We start from the raw sequence: 21,985 nt of genomic DNA, 5'->3' as shown, positions 1-21,985 counted from the left end.
GTTGTCAGTATTGTTGCGTATTGGCCATACGAATCGTATCGGCAGAGAATCAATACGCTTTACCCTGAATCGTCTATTTCTTAATAAATGTAAAAAAATACTTAAAATTATTTTTTAAGTAATTTTTAATAGCTTTAACACGTGTCACATTCTGATTAACACAGTATTTTTTTAAATTATTTTTTGTCCGATTCAGAATTATTCACTTGAGTATCGGTATCTGCCCGACTCACCTGAATTGTTGGCCAAATCGATACGATACAGGGCCTTGGTTGATACACTATCATGTTTCCATTTACAACCATATGTTTGTTTTTTCCCACAAGAAAAGGCTTTCCCACTTGAGGTGTTCAAGCTTGGCTTATTCTTGTATCGAGCCATGCCAAGTTTGAGTTCATAATCAGTTCAAGTTAAATGAGCAGAGTTTTTGCTGACTTTATATATATATATATATATATATATATATATATATATATTTATTCCGGACATACTCCTTGCCCCCAAAAAGTCGCCACACTTAAGCCCTGTGCAAGGGGTGACGTCTATGAAATTTGAACTTAAGACCGCCTACCTAGAGGCCTAGGCTCCATCGCACTACACCAAACCCCATTGGTACTCAAGCTGGGTTGTTTATAAAATAATACATTGTTTTAGATCTCGAAGAAATTGGATTACAAAAAAAAATTTACTTATAAAATGTATCTAGTTTCTAAAACATATATTTTATTATTTAACGAGCTTATCTAATCGCGGTTTCAAGCCAATATTTTCACGAGTTTACAAGAATACAGTACAACAAGATTTTCCCATGCCAAGATTTTTTGTTTGGAGAACGAGAATGTTAGCATGGGACGTCCATGTCCCAAGTATCCAAACACCGCCTTCGTCTTTCCATGTTTACTGCCGCCAGCGTTTTCTAGAGAAGCTTGCAGTTTCCAGATCAGACTTAAAAATGCGCTAACAGACACAGACAGAGAGGGAGAGAGAACTAACGTTTGATTCCTTCCCACGCACGAAAGCTTGGAAGAAGAAAGAAGAAGAAGAGATGGTTGGCAGGATGTGGGGGATCGCTAGGTCGGCATCCCGCGCCGGAAAAACCCTCAAAGCTGCTCGTCAAGCGGATTTCTTCTCCGGAACGGGGTTCTCCGGCGTCTTCCGGTTCAGATGCATTTCATCCCAACCGTTGCTTTTGGTCAGACCAATGGCTGTTTCCGGCAACGAGTTGAAGCCCTCCAGTGTCTCCGACTCCATCGTCTCCGGATTCGTGCGCCACTTCCACTCCTCGTCTCCTTTGCGTTCGAGCGCCTCGAATTCCGGCCAGGTTATTTGCTTCCCCTTTCCGACGATATATTCTTTATGTTCGGTTCTCATATTCTGCGAGGCTGATGCCTTTAACAAGCTTGAATGTTGGCTCCCAAGAGAAGGGAATCTTCTGGTGTGTGAGCACTAAATCGACCAAATACTTTTCCTCTTTTTGATTACTCAAGTATAGCCCAGATTGAATGCGTTAAACTAGTGGGCAATCTTGTCAAAGGATGACTCCTACCACCTCACCAACTATACTTGATGACAAGATTTGCAAGAGCAAAGTTTTACAATGTCTCAAGTGTCAGTAAGGCGTAAAGTGCAAGGAGTAATAGAAGGCGCAAATCTGAGTTTTTCAAAATGGCGTTTTGGACTCGGTAGATGATTCAGTGATCATTATTTATGTGATATTTATTTGCGGTATTGTTGGTTCATCTTGAATTTTATTGCTAATATCACGAAGCCTTTTTTAGTTATTTTCATGCAGTCTTTTAACTCCTCCCAATGTTTTCGTCTTTATTTCTATCTATGTTTCAACTTGCACTTGTTCTTGCAGATCAATCAATCAGAATTCACCGAGATGGCCTGGGAGGGAATAATTGGTGCCGTAGACGGTGCTCGGCAGAACAGGCAGCAAGTAGTGGAATCTGAGCATTTGATGAAGGCTCTTCTTGAACAGAAAGATGGTTTGGCTCGTAGAATATTCACCAAGGCTGGAATTGACAACACATCAGTTCTGCAGGCTACAGACCAGTTTATCAACCAGCAGCCAAAGGTACATCATAATTTGCAATATGATCTCACCTATTGCCAGTTAGCTTTTTAATTCTCTTGGTGGTGATTGTGGCAGGTGATGGGTGATACTAGTGGTCCAATACTAGGTGGTAATCTAAAATCTCTCTTGGACGATGCAAAAAAGCACAAGAAGGACTTTGGTGATGATTTCTTGTCAGTGGAGCACCTAGTGTTGGCATTCCTTTCAGATAAGCGGTTTGGGCAACAGTTATTCAAGAATCTCCAACTCGCTGAAAAGGAACTAAAAGAAGCTGTCTTGTCTGTTCGAGGAAATCAGAAAGTAACAGATCAAAGTGTGTATCCTCTTTGCTTTTGTGGATAACATTCAATTACTTGTGTACTTTGATTCTATTTGCATCTGCATGGTGGTATATAGGCCTTTTTTTTGCCAAGTTCTTGACCACATTCTTACTATGTAATAGGCTTTTCCCACCTGGAATTAGCAAGAAAATTTTTGAGATCTTGTGATACTTGGATTTTGAACCTTGGTCGTGGTTTAAAGGAGAACTATTCTGAAATTCGTTTGTTTAATGGAATGAGAACTATCCTAGCAGAAAAGGCAAAAAATTACTTTAATAAGGAAATTCTGGAGTTGGAAGAAACAATATGTCCGTCATTTTTTATTTTCAATTGCTGAATTCAGTGATTTGTCCACACTATTCTTATACCCCTCCCCCCATGTGTGTTCATTCATGTGCACATGTTCATGCATGTGCATGTTGCTGTAACTGTTCCAAATATTGTGGTCTTTCTGGCGCTTAAGTGTTCATGCAACTGTGATGCTTCCTTTTGTTTATTGCAGTATTTGTCATGATTGAAGCATCCATTTTTCAGTTTTTCCTTTCAGCAATCTACATAAATATGTTGGGCTGCATATGACGGGACAAGCATCAAAGTGAAGATAGTAAGATACCTTATCTAGTGGAATTTTTATGGACAATAATTTTTAGAAATTTGTGAAGTGGAAATTTTGTGACAATTATATTTTCAAAATTTGGGAAATAGAATTTTCATAGACGATTATATTTAAAAATTATGAAGCTAAGCTGGCCTTTGGTTTCACCTTAAGGGTTAGAGCTTGATAACAGAGCACAGAGCAACCCTTAGATGAGAGAAATTTCACATCCATGGTCGAAAATTTGGGAAACAGAAAAAAGATTTAAATTTAATTTAAGAACTCTAATTTTTTGGAACAAAGAATTTTTGAAAGTTTTTTGAATCTAAAGTTCCAGTACTTTCAATTTTTAAAGAAGTCTCATCGGCAGTTGAAACATAGGCTAAGTTTGAGTTAGTGCATATTTCGAAAAAAACATTCTTATGTGTAGTCATACGAAAGGAAGCTCCCGAGTCAAGAATCCAAGAACACATACCTGGAGGAGAGAAAGAATCAATGGCGACACTTGACGTAGAAGATGATGACTTAAGGATTTGTTGAAGCAGTGTTGTATGGTACTGTACCGTATGATATAGTATGATAATATCGTACAATACAATACGATACGTACCATACGATACAGTACAATACATATCATTAATTTTGGGTTTTGCGATACGATATACCTTTGACGCACTTTAAAAAGGTCGAAAGTTACTTTTTTCATTTTGGGTTTTAAATACCTTTTGAGAGCTGATTTCTCCATTTGTTTAGAGGCCATTAGAAGTGCATTTTCATTGTTTTTTCACCCAAAGAAGTAGGTTAAGGTAAAAAAAATGCATTTCTACCATTTTTACACTCAAGAAAATGGGTTAAGGTAAAAAATCTTTATTATTTGTAAAATTACAAAGCTACTTTCCAAAAAAAATTTGCTTCGTGGGGTGCTGCCCCTACAACCTCCTGCCAACTTACTGTGAAGTTGGATCCGTGAAAATTAAAGATTTATATCAAACTAGAATTCAGGCCTCACACTCCTCCAATAAAGATGGCATAAGATGATCCATCATGGCAATGAGACACTCAAGTAATGAGTGGAAACCGATTGAAAATCGAGTGCCACTATTGCCATAAGATTTTTGTTTATATAATATAAAAGTATGAGTCTTGTGACATGTTCTTAATTGTAAGATATTTAATATTTTTGCATTGTTCTTGTGAGACAATTGATGTTTGATGATGTCTTAAGCATCTTATAGAGACATAAATGCTTCATATGCGATTTTGTGGTTGTATTTTATACAATTCATTATTGTTAATTCCCTTGCTTGCTTTGCTTGCTCAGTTCCTTGTGATATGATTCTTTTTAGAATTTTTGCTATTTTTTCTGATTTTTCTTGATTTATGCATTTAATTTTTTTTTTTATTAAAAAATTATGATAATTTACTATACGATACGATACGGTCTTAAATTGGGCTCGACTAGTACGGCTAACGATGCGATACTTACAGCCTTGTGTTGAAGTGTCTCTGTTAGTTGACAAGTGATATCTTTAAGATCTCCACTTTTACTTGCATTTTTCTTCTTAGGTATAGATTCTTCAATGGAGCTACCTTTTTTTTAAGCTTTGGGTATGTCGGTTTAATATGACCTGGTTAATTACAAAGCGAAACAAGCTCTTTTAACCCTCTATTGTTGTTTTGCCTCCCAAAGTATGGAGGTTTGTGAGTTCTTACATTGTTGTGGGGCCTATACACCGCCAACACTTCATCTCCTCCTCTTGTCATGCCATGTTGAGTTTCTTCTTGGCATATTTCGGCAAGAGCATCTTCTAGAAGCAATAGAGAAGGGATTATCTCACTTGTTCATACTCCGGGTGTATACCATGCAAAAATTGAAAAAGTATTCTTTTTTCATTTATGCACGCCTTAGTTCTATATCTTTGGTGGCAACTCACTTAGGTTCTAGAAGTGCTAACTCATCCCATAGAGAGGATAAGATAGTAAAGTAGTCTCGTACACTCATGTCCCCTTGCTTAGTCGTTCTAATATTTTCTTGCAAGAAGTATTGTCTTATAATACCTTTTTGGGTATACATGTATTTCATAAATGCCCATGCCTCATTTGCCTTTTTAAATTTGGCAATGTTAGGTACATATTTTAATATCAACGTTGTTTATAAACATGGAATAATGTTAGGCACATATTTTAAATTTGGCAATGTTAGGCACCATGGAAGAATCTTAACATGATTACTCTCTCAATCTTCTACTTTTAATTAATACTCATTAATGGCTTTTGTTTGATCATCTCTTTTAAAAGGTTTTTCTTTGCCTCATTCAAGTTTGGTGAGCTTTAGTTCAGTCTCGGGAATAGTGCCCACTGAAAAGAAGTGTATTCTCCTGTTACGGGTCACGGGTCTGGAGATCCAGACCCGTGATCATTAACGTGTCATTAATGGCACTGTGTGTAATTTATCTTCTTGTAAAAAAGGGTACTTTTGTACCCTAGTCTTATACTTTGTATGTTATTATAAATGAGATCACATAGCAGCCGACCCTGCGTATTAGGGGTTATTGGCTTTTTTCATTTTCTACTATCTCTCTCTCTTTCCCTGTCTCTCAGCTCTCACGAGTGGATTAAAATCTAACATGGTATCAGAGCTACGCTACAGCTGAAGCTGAAATTGATCCAAAAAGGTACGTCTGAAAGATCCCTTTCTCCTCGATAATTTTTTTTCTCTTCTTAAGTCAAGAAAAATACTTTTGTTTTCCCCAATCTCGTCTGCATCTCTTTTCTGGTTTACCCAAGTTCGATCAGATCACCTCTTTTCTGGTTTCCCCAATCTCGTGGTTTCCCCAATCTCGTCTTTCCCCAATCTCATGGTTTGCCCATTTTCCCCAATATCGTCTGCACTTGCTTTATCGAGAGCACATGTTAGTTCAGTAAGTGCCCTTATATTGCCTCTATTTGTGCAAGAGTACAAGGTTGACTGGATATTGCTTGTTGTGCTGCAAAAGAAACTTCATTTGCAGCAGCTTTTGCCTGCATAATCGCTGCAGAAGAAACTTCATTTCTTCTCCTTCTTGTCTGAGTTACCCAGTTGAATATCTCTTCATTCTGCCTTTCATATATTTTGCTAGTTGTCTTTGATCACAGCGTGACCTAATCACACAATTGGGTTTTTTTTTTTTTGATTCAGCCACACTTCTTTTCGTTTCACAGTGTGAATTCATATTCACGTTTTTTTTAATTTCTGCTTTTTATTTCACAATCCAATATTCAATCACTTATGAAAATCAGAAATCTGACAAATTTTTAATTTCTGCTTTAAATTCAGCCACTGTCGTCGGCCATTGATCTGAATTAGTTTCTGCAAAAAAAAGAAGAAAAGGTTACAGAAACTGTAGACAGACTATGCTAAACACATTCTTAACATTGTAAACCATGGATTCATTCCCTAGTCACTCGGTTCTTTCTTCAAGTTTCCTCAGTCAACTCGTGTCTGAAAAATTAAACAATGGTAACTTCTTGACTTGGAAGAGACAAATCATACCTTTTATTAGGAGTCAGGATCTTTCTGGACATCTGGATGGATCTATTCCAGTTCCTCCTGAATTCATATCACAAGAAGTTCTTGCTACAGGGGTTACTTATGCACGAGGACGAGAAAGCTATGATATCAAGGGAAAAGGAGGACAAGAAAGAAATGGTCAAGGAGGTCGTGGATTATTACCTACACCCAACACATATACCAACTCACAAAGACAGAGGCCAATCCCTACATGCTTTCTATGTAACAAAAGGGGACATATCAAAGCTAACTGTTGGTTCAATCCTTTAAATAAAGGAAAATCAATCCAAACTGAAGCAAAAAGAAACACAGACAGTTAAGGACCAATGGAGAAGTAAAGGAGTTATTGTTGTCAACTTTAACAGAATTAAATCTGAAACAAAACGAGCAAGGTACTTGGTACGTGGACTCTGGCGCGGCGACTCACGTTACTGGTGATGCAGGTAAGCTCCTAAAACTTATTCCTTATATTGGTAAAAGCAGTATAGTTACTGGAGATGGATCACACCACTCTGTCTCTCATATTGGAAACTCCATTATACCTCTGTCCGAATCTTCTATCAATCTTTCAAAAGTCCTTTATGTTCCTGAAATCAAGAAAAACATCGTTTCAGTTTCTAAACTTGTTGATGATATCAAAGCCTCAGTTGAATTTACTCCCTCTTCTGTTCTTGTCAAGGATCTCTGCACGAAGGAGACGTTCGCTAGAGGAAAACGACAAGGCAATATGTATGTCTTTCAAGAAGATCCTTCAGCACATATTCGCTCTGCAGATCCAAACTTGAAGCTCCAATCATCGTTGCCTTCTGAAAATTCTACTTGTGTCTTCAGTGTCTCTGAATTTAATAAGCCAAATCTTTGGCATGGTTGTCTAGGTCATTGCAGTAGTAGTTTCATTGAAAAGCTTGTTTCAAATAACCTCATTCCCAAGTCAAGTTTAAGAATAAATGTCGATGACAACAAATGTTCTAGTTGTCTCTTATGTAAGAGTCATGTCTTACCGTTTCATTCTATTAATAAAAGAGCTTCAAGACCTTTTGAGACTATTTGTTCTGATGTTTGGGGGCCTGCTCCAGTTGCTTCCATATCTGGAACAAGATATTACCTTTTGTTTGTTGACAGTTATTCTTGGATATTTTTCATGAAACACAAATCTGAGACCTTCAAGTTGTTCCGAAACTTCCATTCTTTTATCAAAAACCAATTTTCTGAAAACATCCTTAGTTTCCAATGTGACGGAGGAGGTGAATTTTCTTCAATTGACTTTACTAACTTTCTCCAAAGTAACGGGATAAGGAAAAAGGTGTCTTGCCCACACACATCTCAGCAGAATGGAATTGCTGAAAGAAAGCATCGCCATATTGTTGAGAGTGCGATGAGCATGATGCATGACAGCAGTCTCCCGATCACTTTATGGACAAAAGCTTTTCATTCTGCAGTTCATGTGATAAATCGTTTGCCCATGACTATTTTGGAAAACAAGTCTCCTTACTTGTGTCTTTTTGGTGTACATCCCAATTATCATGATTTGCATGTGTTTGGTTGTTTATGCTATGTTCATGTTGATAGTTCAATGAGACATAAGTTTCAGGACAAGGCTCTGAAGTGCAGGTTTGTGGGTTATGCCGATGACTATAAAGGGTACATGTGCTATGATCCGGTGAGCAAGTGCATCAAAATATCAAGAAATGTCATCTTCGATGAATTGAATTTTGATTGTCGATATACTAGTTCTTCAGAATCAAAACCTGAAGTTGAGGCTTATCATCCTTGGTTGAATTATGAACTTCTCCCCGGAACTAGTGAGGTTTGCTCGAACTGTACTCAAAAGAATAAGGAATCTATGTCTACTGATGAAGTGGTTGCTCATGAAAATACAGACCCCCCTTCGAATCCACAAAGGTATAAAGGTCTTGTCTACGCTCGACGAGAAAGAGAGCCGCCCACCATAGTTAATTCGGACATGGACTCATCCTCTACATCCAACATTGCTGATAATAGAAGATCCACACGTACTCGTCATCCAATTGAAAGATGGGTCAGTTATGAAAATTTCTCATTAGATTTTCAACTCTTTCTAACAGCCTTGAATAAAGAAGATGAACCCACAACGTTCTCTCAAGCATCAAATTCCAGAAGATGGATTGAAGCAATGAATGAGGAGATGAAAACTCTACATGAATGTGGTACGTGAGATGTCGTGTCAAGACCACCTGACAGAAATGTTGTTGGTTCGAAATGGGTATACAAAATAAAGTATAAACCAGATGGGTCTATAGAGCGATACAAGGCGAGACTTGTAGCCAAAGGTTTTACACAGGAGCAAGGACATGACTATGATGAAACTTTTAGTCCAGTGGTGAAGATGGGAACAATCAGGATTATACTTTCTTTAGCTATTGAACATCAATGGACTATTAGCCAACTTGACGTGAAGAATGCCTTTCTTCATGGAAATTTGAGAGAAGTATACATGGAACAACCCACTGGCTACGCAGAAGGTGATCCTACAAAATATGTATGCAGACTAAAAAGGGCAATATATGGATTGAAGCAGGCATCTCAATCTTGGTTCGACAGTTTCTCTGTTGAAATTCAAAAATATGGTTTTAAGAAATCTCTTCTTGACCCCTCCTTATTTATCTTTAAGAACCAAGACACAATTACTCTGTTGTTGATATATGTAGATGATATCATCATCACTGGTAATTCCAATGAACACATTAAAGAAGTGAAACATCTCTTGAATCAAAGGTTCAAAATGAAGGACCTTGGCAAGCTACGATACTTTCTTGGAGTTGAAGTCGACAGTACTTCTGAAGAGATGACTCTCACCCAACATAAGTATACCATTGATGTTCTAAATAAAGCGGGTATGAAAGACTGCAAGCCCTTGGGCACTCCTAGTGTCCTTTTTCAAAGGCTTAGGTCTCAAGATGGGGATCCATTTGATAATCCCACACAGTATCGTAGCATAGTAGGTATGTGACAATATCTCACCTTTACTCCTCCAGATATAGTCTACTCGGTGAATTAAGTCTCTCAGTTTATTCATGCACCATGTGAAGGACATATGGAAGCAGTTAAACAGATACTTCGATACCTAAAGGGAACTGTTGGGATGGCCTCATATATCAGAGAAAGACAAATGGGCAAAATGCACATGAGATCACTGTTTATTCTGATGCGGACTGGGCAGGAGATCCAGATGAACGCAGATCGGTATCCGGCTATTGTGTGTTTGTTGGGATGAATTTAGTTTCTTGGAGTAGTAAGAAACAAAAGGTTGTTGCCAGATCTAGTACAGAGGCTAAATATAGGTCAATGGCAGCCGCCACTGCTGAAGCTACTTGGATTAGACATTTACTGACAGAAGTAGGGGAATCAATCTCTCGATCACTTCTTTTGTGTGACAACCAGAGTGCCATTAGTATGTCTTTTAATCCAATCCATCACAGTCGTGCCAAACATATTGAAATAGATCAACATTTTGTGAGACAAAAGGTAGAAGAGAAAGAGATTGAGCCTGAATTTGTACGAACCACAGATCAGGTGGCGGATATATTTACAAAAGGATTGACGAAAGACAGATTTTGGATGTTAAAAGGCAAGTTGTTCATGATCCAAGATCATGCACAACTTGAGGGAGGGTGAAAAGAAGTGTATTCTCCTGTTACGGGTCACGGGTCTGGAGATCCAGACCCGTGATCATTAACGGCATTGTGTGTAATTTATCTTCTTGTAAAAAGGGTACTTTTGTACCCTAGTCTTATACTTTGTATGTTATTATAAATGAGATCACACAGCAACCGACCCTGCGTATTAGGGGTTATTGGCTTTTTTCATTCTCTGCTATCTCTCTCTCTCTCTCTCTCTTTCTTTCCATGTCTCTCAGCTCTCACGAGTGGATTAAAATCTAACACCCACTTAGTTGTCAAAAGTTGTGCCTAGGCTGGCTAGGCGTAGGGCCACCGCCTAGGCTTTTGGGTCTAGGCGGTAGGGCTATGTTTTTTTTACCTGGCTGTCCATGCCTAAGCTGTAGAGACATAATTGTCATGTTTTTTTAAATTTTTTTGTCTCTTTTCTTTTTCTTCTTCCTCCCGCTCTAAAAACTTTTTTTTTATTCTCTCATTTTCTTCTTTTGTTTTTCTTTTTTACCTTATTTTTTTTCTTTTTCCTCCTCCTCCTTTTACCCCTCCGCTTAGTTGTCAAAGGCGAAGCCTAGCCGACGTAGTCTTTCGGTCTGATGCGCAGTTGCACACACATATATATGTTTTATGTGTAATTGTATATAATTATATATATTAACATATTATAAACATATATTATATATTTACAATATTATGTGTTTATATTATATATATAATTATATATATCCATATCTGTGTACTTAATTCATATATAATCTATAAGCGTATTACTTATCTATTTGACTGTTTTTATGTAATATAATTGATTTACAGTGTTCAACATGTTATTATTTGTCTATTGCTTATTGATGATTGATTTTATGTTGTGTACATGTTTGTTACTATGTCACATAGGTGCGGGTGCGGATGCGGGTACGGATGCGACACTTTAAAAAAACTTGGGTGCGGGGGTGCGGGGAGGATATATATATCATTTTTAATAGTTTTAAGTTAACACTATGTGTATTTGTGTGCATTTATGTATTTATATATATAATATAAATAAAAATGAACTTGATTAGGGTTAACTGAATCTACTTTTGGATAGAAATGGACCTCAGTGTGGTTGACTTCACCTAACACAAAGGAAGTTGTGTCCAAGTGTTGCACCGGCCTGGGTGTGGGTGCGGTGCCTTGTTAGAAGAGTCCATGTGACATAGGTTTGTTATTAATTTTAGTAGTTTGTTTACATATTTTGTATGTTTTTTTTATTTGGAGTACTGCCTAGCCCCCCCCCCCCCCCCCCTTGCCTAGGCCCCACGTAGTCTTTTTAGGGGCTCACCACCTAGGCTCCGCCTAGCGCTTTTGACAACTAAGAGTGCCCATCATATATCTTCAAAGCTTCTTTCCTTTGAGGTTGTTCTCCGTTTAAGAAGCCTCTATTATGTAGTTGGTACCATTGAGTTTGAAGGAAAGGTCTATCTTAGCATCATGCCCCATGTTGAAGTTGAGGAACAAAAGAGAGAGAGAGAGTGGCAAAAAACATGTTCACCTCGATCTTCATGGGTACATGGTCCCTTGATTATCACAAACAACTTTTTCCAAGATCGTTCGGCTCTTATACCATGTAATGAAACAAGCGAAAACAAAGATATAATGTACGCAAGTCCACTTAAGGGACAATACAAAGGCCAAAAGGCAATACACAAGCACAAAAGTGCATACAAAGGCTACAAAGAGCCATGATAGAACACAAGAACATAAAAATATAAATATTATTGATGATAAATGCTTAGGAGAAGCATATTAACAAAAGAGGGGGGAAGCCCCCTATATATACAATAGGATGGGGCCTTGGGGAGCTCCCAAGAGTTGCCCTTACATAAAGAAAAAAGGACAAAAATAAAGAAATAGAAAAATAAATACAGAAAAAGACTAAACTGCCCCTAGTGGACAGTCCCTATGCTTGTGTGAAATTGCCAAAATGCACCTGGTGGTCAATACCTATTATAACAAGAAAAAAATATAATTATGTATATATAACTATGTATACATATTTTAATATGAACTTCATGCTCTTCTTTTTTACAGAGGGTGTTACCATTGTTCCTTAATTCGTGTTCCACTTTGTGATCGGTATTAACAGCATTAAGACAAATGGTAGGTTGCTATGTATTAGTAGGGCATACATATTGGCTTCAGAACCACATATAGGTATTTACCTATTTAGGCTCACATTCGAGTCCTCGTGTCTGCTTCCTGGAACGAGTAAAAGTGCCTTATCAAATCCAGCAATATGAATAGTCAAGTGGCGACAACGCCAACAAGTGAGCTGAGGAAAATAAACTGACTTCTAAATACTTGAATCTTAGACATGGTGGGAATGCATTTGTCCCTTTCTTTTCTACAGGACTTCATCATCAAAACATCTTATCCTGATGTCCTGGTTATGCAATCTAAGTGTCAAATGTTTAAATGTCCAACTGTTCTTTGATAGTGTGATCCCAATCATAGGCTTTACTTTTTCTGCTGCAGTTCTTAAATTCATCCTTGATAATTGCCTTTGAGTTGGGTGCTTTGCAGGAAGAATCCACTTTGTCGAGAAAAGCATAGAAAACATAAGATATTTATATAAACACACATGTATTATATATTATAAAGTATGTCTATACGTGCAGCACCAAAAGCACCCATAAAGACCCCGCGTGTACTCGGTCATTCTGGACATTTCTTAAATTGATATTACAAGCTTTCTATGCCTTTCTTTTTTCAGATTGAGTCTTACAGCTAATTGCTCTGAAGACTATCGCTGCTTGGGGGATTTCAAGTCCTGGAATATGAAACCATATACTTCTATATCTTGTGTTGTTTCACTTCATGCTCTCCTTATTTTGAACATCTTCCTTTTTTAGATCCTGAAGGAAAGTATGAAGCGCTAGAGAAGTATGGGAATGACTTGACAGAGTTGGCAAGGCGAGGAAAGCTTGATCCTGTTATAGGTCGTGATGATGAGATTCGTCGTTGTATTCAGATCTTGTCAAGGAGAACAAAGAATAACCCTGTTATTATTGGTGAGCCTGGTGTTGGGAAAACTGCAATCGCTGAAGGGTACTTTCTGATATTACTTACTGCCTCAGTGGTTGTTTTCTAGCCCTAATAACTGGGTAGCCTCCAAATGCTATCATTGTCATGATAAGAGAAAGGATAATCGCATCTTTCCCAATTGAGTAGGTTTGTCATACACTGAATAACATTGTACTTGAAGCTTTCTGAAATTATAATTCATGCATTTAGGTACACAGTTCTGTCATAATTCTTGCCTAAGATATCTTGAAACATGACATTTTCCATTTTGAACAAATCACCGACCTGTTTTATCACTTCTGACTGAGAATGATTTTGCTGCTCTGGTCAAGTTTAGTATTTGTTAATATATATATATATATATATATATATTTATACATGTGTTATGCATTGTAATAGGTAATACCCTCTAAGGGTATTTCTGTCTTTTCACTGTCATGTAATAGGCTGTGCCCATTAGGGGCACAGCAGTCTTTTTGTATTTTATTTTTTATTTTTCTGTTTTTGTATTTATTTTTGTTTGAGGGCATTATTGGAAAATGCCCGAAGAATCGTTGGAATCTCCCCAATGGCTCTAAGAGCCTTGTAAATGCCTATATAAAGGGCTATGTCACATAGGTGCAGGTGCGGGTGTGACGATGCGGCACTTTAAAAAAACTTGGGTGGGGGGAGGGTATATATATTGTAACAGTTACTAATGAAACAAAAATAATTACCATGGTAGGAGTATAAACTAGCAGGCCTGGGTTTAGGTTGTGCTGAACTCAGCAACACTGCTGAACCCAGCAACCATGAGAGCCGAACCCAAGGTTGGGTTCGGCCCTTGCCAAAATGAGGGAGGAGGAGAAGGAGAGAGAGAGGACAAGGAGGAGGAGGAGAAGGAAGAGGAAGAAAGAGAGAGGAGGTGATGGAGGGAGGAAGAGAAGGAAGAAAAGGGAGGAGGATTACCTATCTCCGCAGGTGCCCGTAAGAGGAGGAGGACTTCTGCGCTACTTCCATCAGTAGGAGGTCGAGGAGGAGGAGGGGTGGGGACAAGAGGAGTAGATAAAGGGTCGAAAATGGGGTGGGTGAGTTCTGTTTTGTGCAAATGTGCGCCCTCCCCTCCCCCTTAAAACACAATTTTTTTTTACTGAAATAGACTGGACACTTATAATCTTGGGTGCGATTGACCGCACCCAAGAAAATTTGACCACACCCGATGCGGCTTTAAAATAGCAGCATCGGGTGCGGCGACCCTTTAGAAGAGTCCATGTGACATAGATAAAGGGGGTTTTGGCCCCTCTTGTATTATGCTTCCGTTAAACCTTTATAAATTATATTTTTTATATTTGTGCTCTCTTGCCCACTTTGTGAGTGGTTTGTGTTAGCCCTTTGTGGCTTATTGTATTTGTGCACACATTATTCTCTTGTAGCCCATTAGAGGCATCCCTTTTGTGCACATTTTGATTTCATTACAATATTTTGGCTAGATCATGATGTAAGGAAATATATGGAAGCACACAACACATGCTACTAAGAGCTTACAAGATCACAATTATACAAGTGCATATGCATAAGTCTACTATGAGACAATACAAAAGCCTAACAAGGCAACAACAACGATAAAAAATATAATCCTTTATTGATCAAAATGCTTAACACAAGCATTGAAGAAACAAGAGGGGTTCGACCCCTATTTATACACAAAACCCAAATTGAGGGGAGACCATTTAGGAGCTCCCAATGGTCATAAATGTGACTGTTGGGCCTCCCAACAGACCAAAGAGCCCTTGGCCTTTTGGTCAAAGACAAAAAACAAAAATAAAAAAATAAAAAAGAGCTACATGCAGTCCCTAGTGATTATTTTATTACAAGGGAAAAATACTAAAATACTCCTGACTCAAAAAGTAAATTACATGCCATATATATATATACACACATTATTTTAACACTCCCGCTTCCAGTTGTAGCTTAACACATAATTTGCATTTTTATTATTGGGTTTCACATTTGTTCCTAAACTGATATCAGAAATCAACATTTATCGGAACATTAAAAATCAACATCTAATATTGGGACATATGGGAAATTCGCATCAACTGATGCTATATTCTTGATATATCAATAACAACAGTTGTGTCACAATACCACCCCAGGCAAAGTGACTGAAAATTTCCTAAAATTATGGTCAAGAGGTGAACCACCATATCGGGTTCAGGGGCACAAACGCACACAGAGTTTTAGTATCCTCACGGTTTTTTCAAAATTGTCATCCAGGATTCCCACTCTGGAAGGGACATCTATGAAGAAAATTAATTACACTGTTTATCTATTTTATATTTTTAACAAAAGTTAAGTTTTTTACGTAAGAACCGTTTTGCAAATCAATGTGCAAAACCCCCTGCTACAATTTAACAGTGCAATTAGAAAGCTAATAATTTCAGAATGAATTTTGCAATGCATTAAACAAGTCTTGAAGCAACACATGCTTCTGACCCTACAGTGGTTCACATCTGACCACAAATGCATTTTAAGCAAAATCCTTAGTGAACATGCATACATGTCCACAATGCACATTCATTCACACACAACAAGAACGTACATATAAAACAATTTGCATATGCATATGAACAAATGCTTGCAATATACATTTTTCATGATCCATTTTATGCACATGATCATATTCATGCATACAATAATTTTCATAACTTACTATGCATATGACATAAGCATTGCAACATGATCATTTCATGAATAACATATGCAACAAGTACTCTGAAATTGATACGGATCAGATCTGAACATAACTACATAGTTCATGAAGCATATTGTACCAACTGGGTCATACCAGAGTTACCGGAAGCACCTAGGTGTACGGGGAAGCGCGCTTCCCCGATATGTGCTTCGGAAGCGCGAAACGTTGCGCTTTCAAAACGTGTGGGGAAGCGTCCCCCTTTTTATGGGAAGCGTGCTTCCCCCACGCTTCTCCCTCGCTTCCCCATTTTTTTCATTTTTTTCGCTTCCGGTTCGCTTCCTAGGTCGCTTCCGAGACGGTTCATAATTTTCTTCTAAGTGGTCCCCCGCTTCCCCGCTTCCTAAAATTTTGAAAGTGCCTCGCTTCCCACTCCCGCTCCCGCTTCCTCGACTGGTAACTCTGGGTCATACCTATGCTGCAGCTCATTCACATGACAACATGTTGTCCTTGGCATTGGTAGCATGTTTCTACTGCGGAAACATGCAGTCATAAGCTGTGGACAACAAACAATATTGCAAAAAAATGTGCATCATTGTTCTGCCCTACAACAACCTACGTATATCATATATAGAGCACATTTAACAACAGTAGGATAACTCATTTGACAACATTGAGAACAAATAAAATCCAGCCAATTATGATAGCATGCAGGAAATATTTCAACAGGATGCTATTAAAGATCAAAAATCATGATTTCAAGGCTGGTTCCATGCTAACTCATGTGGCAACATCCAACCAACATAATGATAGCTATATCATAGATGAAAACAAATATAGACAACCTAATCAATTCCACACAGGGATTGGTTTAGGTAAAGCAGGAAATGAATAACAAATCAGTGGAGATCAACACTATCGGGTATAGCATATTTCATTTTCTGCATAACAGCCAACGAATAGCTAGATTAAACTTCCGGACAGGCCTTACACAGTTCAGCATAATGGCCAAGACAAAAACTCGATTTTGCGAACTCGGTTTTGGAGAATCGACACACAAGAATAGTCATCCAGCACAAAAAGAACAGCTCGGACAGATCTGGACCAGATCTGTCCAAGCGGAATAAAGTGGTAGATCTGTCCAGATCTACCTGCATAAACGCAATAGATCTGATCCAGATTTGTCCACTAGCGAAGGCCTTCAAGTCTGTCCAGATTTACAGATTTACCATATGTAGTTAACAATTTCTAGAATAAAACAAAAACTGCACTACAACAGATTTTAAGCCAAAATAAAAACTAGTTTTGAATCAACCTAACCGCATCCGAATAGAGTTTTAAACATAAAAGCAACTACGACAGCCTGCAAGTATCTTTAATATAATAAATTGATGGTGCTGGAAAAATAATTCTGCTATACATCTTAACAGGAAAATCAGCTCTAAATATTTTGTACCGCCAATAGATTTTCAGCATAAACAGATATGTTTGATAGTCTATCAAACACAGTCATATTAGCAGTCAAGTGAAAGGAAGATATGCTGAAAAAATAAATTTGTTGCAGTCATACCAGAAATTCGGTTCTTCTATTATTTTTAACAACCAACAAATTTTAGTGTACGTACATGTGCCTTAATGGCAATTTAAAAAAAAACACATTCAATACGGCCGCAATAAAGACAACATGTGTAATATCGTGTGTTTTTCTATAATATTAAATTTTAAAACTTCATAAAATTTGGCTAAGTGTTTTATAAAGTGGATAGAAATCTTCGATTTTAGGTGGAGTCAGCTGAGTCTAGGCTTGACCTAGGACCCATTGATAAGACCTAAATGAGCCAATTAAGATTTGGTAAAAACTTTTCATTTTTTACCTTTAAAATCGAGCAAAATTCGGGTTAAATTCAGGTGAAAATTTAGAGGCAAAATTCAAGTAATATATCATTAGATGCGTCTCAAACTTTTGAAAACATTGATATTTTGTTTTTCTGAATTCGGGCTACGGTTGGCCCGAAAATCACATTTTTTAAAAAATGACCTGCCTCGATGTGACCATTTTTGGATTGGATTGGATTCGATCCATATGATCCAAGTTTATATGGATTTTGACCTAGTCCAAGAACTATATTAATCAGGATATGGTCCAGTTTGAGATCCATATGGATATTGAATATGGATTTGGATATTGGATTCAGATCTAGATCCAAAATCCAGGTTCAACGAATTTAAAGTTTCAAATTCAATATAAAGGTTTAATTGATGAAATTTGAAGTTTAAAAAGACTCTCAGAGGGGTGAGATACCCTCTGAAACTTTTTGGAAGTTAATTATTTAATAAATAATTAATAATTAATTCTGAAAATTTATTTTTGGAAATGGTGCACCGCTAGGTAAGGATACATCATGGTGGAACGAGGATGTCAAATTAGCTATTAAGGTTAAAAGAGAGTGTTATAGATATCTAAGTAAGAGTCGTGATAATGAGAATTTGAAAAAGTATACGATAGCAAAGAAGGAAGTTAAAAAAGTAGTTCGAAACGCGAGGGATAAGGTATATAAGGAGGTTTATGACAAGTTGGATACCAAAGAGGGCAATAAGGATATTTATAGGCTTGCAAAGATGAGAGATAGGAAATCGAGGGATCTGGGTATGATTAGATGTATCAAAGATGAAAGACAAAGGGTTTTAGTCAAAGATGAGGAGATTAAGGAGAGATGAAAAGATTATTTTGATAAGCTATTTAATAGAAGTCATGCTCAGGATCTTGGAGACTTGTCCATTCCTTTTCATGAGATGAATCATGACTTCATGCGCAAGATTCAAAAGAAAGAAATTGCTGAAGCTTTGAAGAAAATGAAATCAAGAAGGGCAGTTGGCCCAGATGGTATACCTATCGAGGCTTGGAAATGCTTGGGAGAGAAAGGTTTAGAATGGTTGACAAATCTTTTTAACAAGATTTGGCGGACAAATAAGTTGCCTAATGAGTGGAGGAAGAGTACTTTAGTGCCTCTATATAAGAATAAGGGTGATATACAAGATTGCACAAATTATCGTGGTATAAAACTCATGAGTCATACTATGAAACTTTGGGAGAGAGTGATTGAGTCTAGGTTGAGGAAGGTTGTCATGATATCGGAAAATCAATTTGGTTTTATGCTTGGAAGATCAACTATGGAAGCTATACATCTTCTTAGACAACTTATTGAGAGAAATAGAGAGTGGAACAAAGATTTGCATATGGTTTATAGAGAGTGGAACAAAGATTTGCATATGGTTTTTATTGATTTGGAGAAGGCATACGATAGAGTACCTAGGGACGTTCTCTGGTTGACAATGATGAAGAAAGGTGTTTCTCTCAAGTACATTAGTATAATTAAGGATATGTATGAAGGAGTAGTAACCAATGTCCGCACTTGTGGAGGGATGACAACCAATTTTCCTATAACGGTTGGGTTACATCAAGGATCTGCTTTAAGCCCTTTCCCTTTTGCTATAGTAATGGATGAGCTTACGAGATCAATTCAAGAAAATGTGCCGTGGTGTATGTTGTTTGCTGATGATATTGTTTTGATTGATGAGTCTAGAGCTGGGGTTAATGCTAAGTTAGAATTATGGAGACAGACATTGGAAGCAAAAGGTTTTAAGTTGGGTAAGAGTAAGCTAGAATATATGGAATGTCGGTTTAGTAAGCAACGAAGTAGTGATGGGAGTGTAGTGAAGCTTGGTGAGCAAGAAATACCGGTGGATGATTGTTTCAAATGTTTGAGATCTATCATTCAAAAGTATGGAGAAATTGATGGAGATGTAAATCATAGGATAAAGGTTGTGTGGATGAAATGAAAAAGTGAATTGGAGTGTTGTGCTATCGTAGAATGCCATTGCGGTTGAAGGAAAAGTTTTATAGGACGACTATTAGGCCCACTTTACTATATGGTACGGAATGTTGGGCTGCCAAGAGACATCATATTCAAAAAATGAGTGTAGCTGAGATGCGTATGCTTAGATGGATGTGTGAAAATACAATAAAAGATAAGATTCGGAACAAGGTGATACGTAAGAAGGTAGGCGTTGCACCCATTGAAAATAAGATGAGAGAGAATCGTTTACGGTGGTTTGGACATATTCGGCGAAAGCCTAATGATGCTCCAGTTAGAAGGATGGAGAAATAGAAAAATATATTAGTTAAAAGAGGTCGGGATAGGCCTAGGAAGACTTGGATGGAGATGATAGGAAAGGATATGAATGCTTTGAACCTCACCGAGGACATGGCATTGGATAGAAATGATTGGAGGAGAAGGATTCATGTGGAAGACCCAGAATGATTTTCTTTGTTGGTTCATATCGCCGACCCCAATTGTTTTGGGATGAAGGCGTAGTTGTAGTTGTTGTTGTTGTTGTTGTTGTGGTTGTTGTTGTTGTTGTGGAGTTCTACAATTGTGGAACTCTACCTAATGAAGAGTAGATTCTAGAGGGGGTGTCACCCTCTAGAAATACTCAAAAAAATAATTAAAACAATAAAAGTAAATTAAGAGATAAAAGTAGTTAAAAAGAGAGAGAGAGAGAGATCTACACTTGTAGAACTCTATCCTCAACCAGATCTGGACTCTAGAGGGGCGTCACCCTCTACACTTGTCAAACACAGTCATATCAGCAGTCAAGTGAAAGGAAAATATGCTGGAAAAATAAATTTGTTGCACAGTCATACCAGAAATTCGGTTCTTCTATTATTTTTAACAACCAACAAATTTTAGTGTACGTACATATGCCTTAATGGCAGTTTTAAAAAAGCACATTCAATACGGCAACAATAAAGACAACATGTGTAATATCGTGTGTTTTTCTATAATATTAAATTCTGAAACTTTATAAAATTTGGCTAAGTGTTTTATAAAGTTGATAGAAATCTTCGATTTTAGGTGGAGTCGTCTGAGTCTAGGCTTGACCCCGGACCCATTGACAAGACCTAAACTAGCCAAGTAAGATTTGGTAAAAACTTTTCATTTTTGACCTTTAAAATCGAGCAAAATTTGAGCGAAATTCGGGTTAAATTTAGGTGAAAATTAAGAGGCAAAATTCAAGTAATATTATCATTAGATGCGTCTCAAACTTCTGAAAACATTGATATTTTGTTTTTCTAAATTCGGGCTACGGTTGGCTCGAAAATCACATTTTTTAAAAAATGACCCGCCTCAATGTGACAGTTTTTGGATTGGATCGGATCGGATCGGATCCAATCCATATGATCCAAGTTTATATGGATTTTGACGTAGTCCAAGAACTATATTAATTAGGATATAGTCCAGTTTGAGATCCATATGGATATTGGATATGGATTTGGATATTTGATTCAGAATCCAAAATCCAGGTTCAACGAATTAAATTTTTAAATTCAATATAAAGGTTTAATTGATGGAATTCGAAGTTTAAAAGGACTCCCAGAGGGGTGAGATACCCTCTAAAACTTTTTGGAAGTTAATTATTTAATAAATAAATAAATAAATAAATAATTAATTAATTCTGAAAATTTATTTTTGGAAATGGTGGAGTTCTACAATTGTGGAACTCTACCTAATGAAGAGGAGATTCTAGAGGGGCGTCACCCTCTAGAAAGACTCAAAAAAATAATTAAAATAATAAAAATAAATTAAGAGATAAAAGTAGTTAAAAAGAGAGAGAGAGAGAGTTCTACACTTGTAGAACTCCATCCTCTATAAAAACTCAAAAAAAAAAAGAAAGAAAGAGAGAAAGAGGGAGGGAGAGAGAGAAAATCGTGGGAGAGGAGAGAGAAAGGGAAAAGAGGAAGGAAAGAAGAGGACTTCCTTCCGTTCCGATCGTTTGATGTTATTTTCGGTCTCTTTTTCTGTTTTCGAACGAAGGTACGGGATTTGTGTGGAGATTCTAAATGGAAAAATAATAAATCTGATTTTTCTTTACATGTTCGATCACATGCCTTGATGTACGTGGGCATGAAACTCTATTTTTGCAAACACATGGCTTATTTCTCCTGTTTTTCATGTTTTAAATATTGATTTTTCTTTGCAACATGTTGTTACGTA

General features: G+C 37.3%; 1 protein-coding gene across 1 annotated transcript in view; it reads left to right on the top strand.

The window, feature by feature from the left end:
- Positions 1-963: 963 nt before the first annotated feature.
- Positions 964-21,985, top strand: part of LOC149842134 (chaperone protein ClpB4, mitochondrial-like) — a 58,265-nt gene continuing 37,243 nt past the window's right edge. The window contains exons 1-4 of the mRNA XM_089998928.1: positions 964-1,321; positions 1,862-2,080; positions 2,156-2,393; positions 13,087-13,282. Coding sequence (XP_089855054.1) covers positions 1,046-1,321; positions 1,862-2,080; positions 2,156-2,393; positions 13,087-13,282 — 929 coding nt within the window. The 5' untranslated portion in view covers positions 964-1,045. The remainder of the gene's footprint in view (positions 1,322-1,861; positions 2,081-2,155; positions 2,394-13,086; positions 13,283-21,985) is intronic.

Source organism: Nuphar pumila, chromosome 3, assembly GCF_984573655.1.
Source record: "Nuphar pumila chromosome 3, dmNupPumi1.hap1.1, whole genome shotgun sequence".
NCBI lineage: Eukaryota > Viridiplantae > Streptophyta > Magnoliopsida > Nymphaeales > Nymphaeaceae > Nuphar > Nuphar pumila.
The sequence above is the reverse complement of the archived record's forward strand: the minus strand, read 5'-3'. Positions and strand labels throughout refer to the sequence as shown.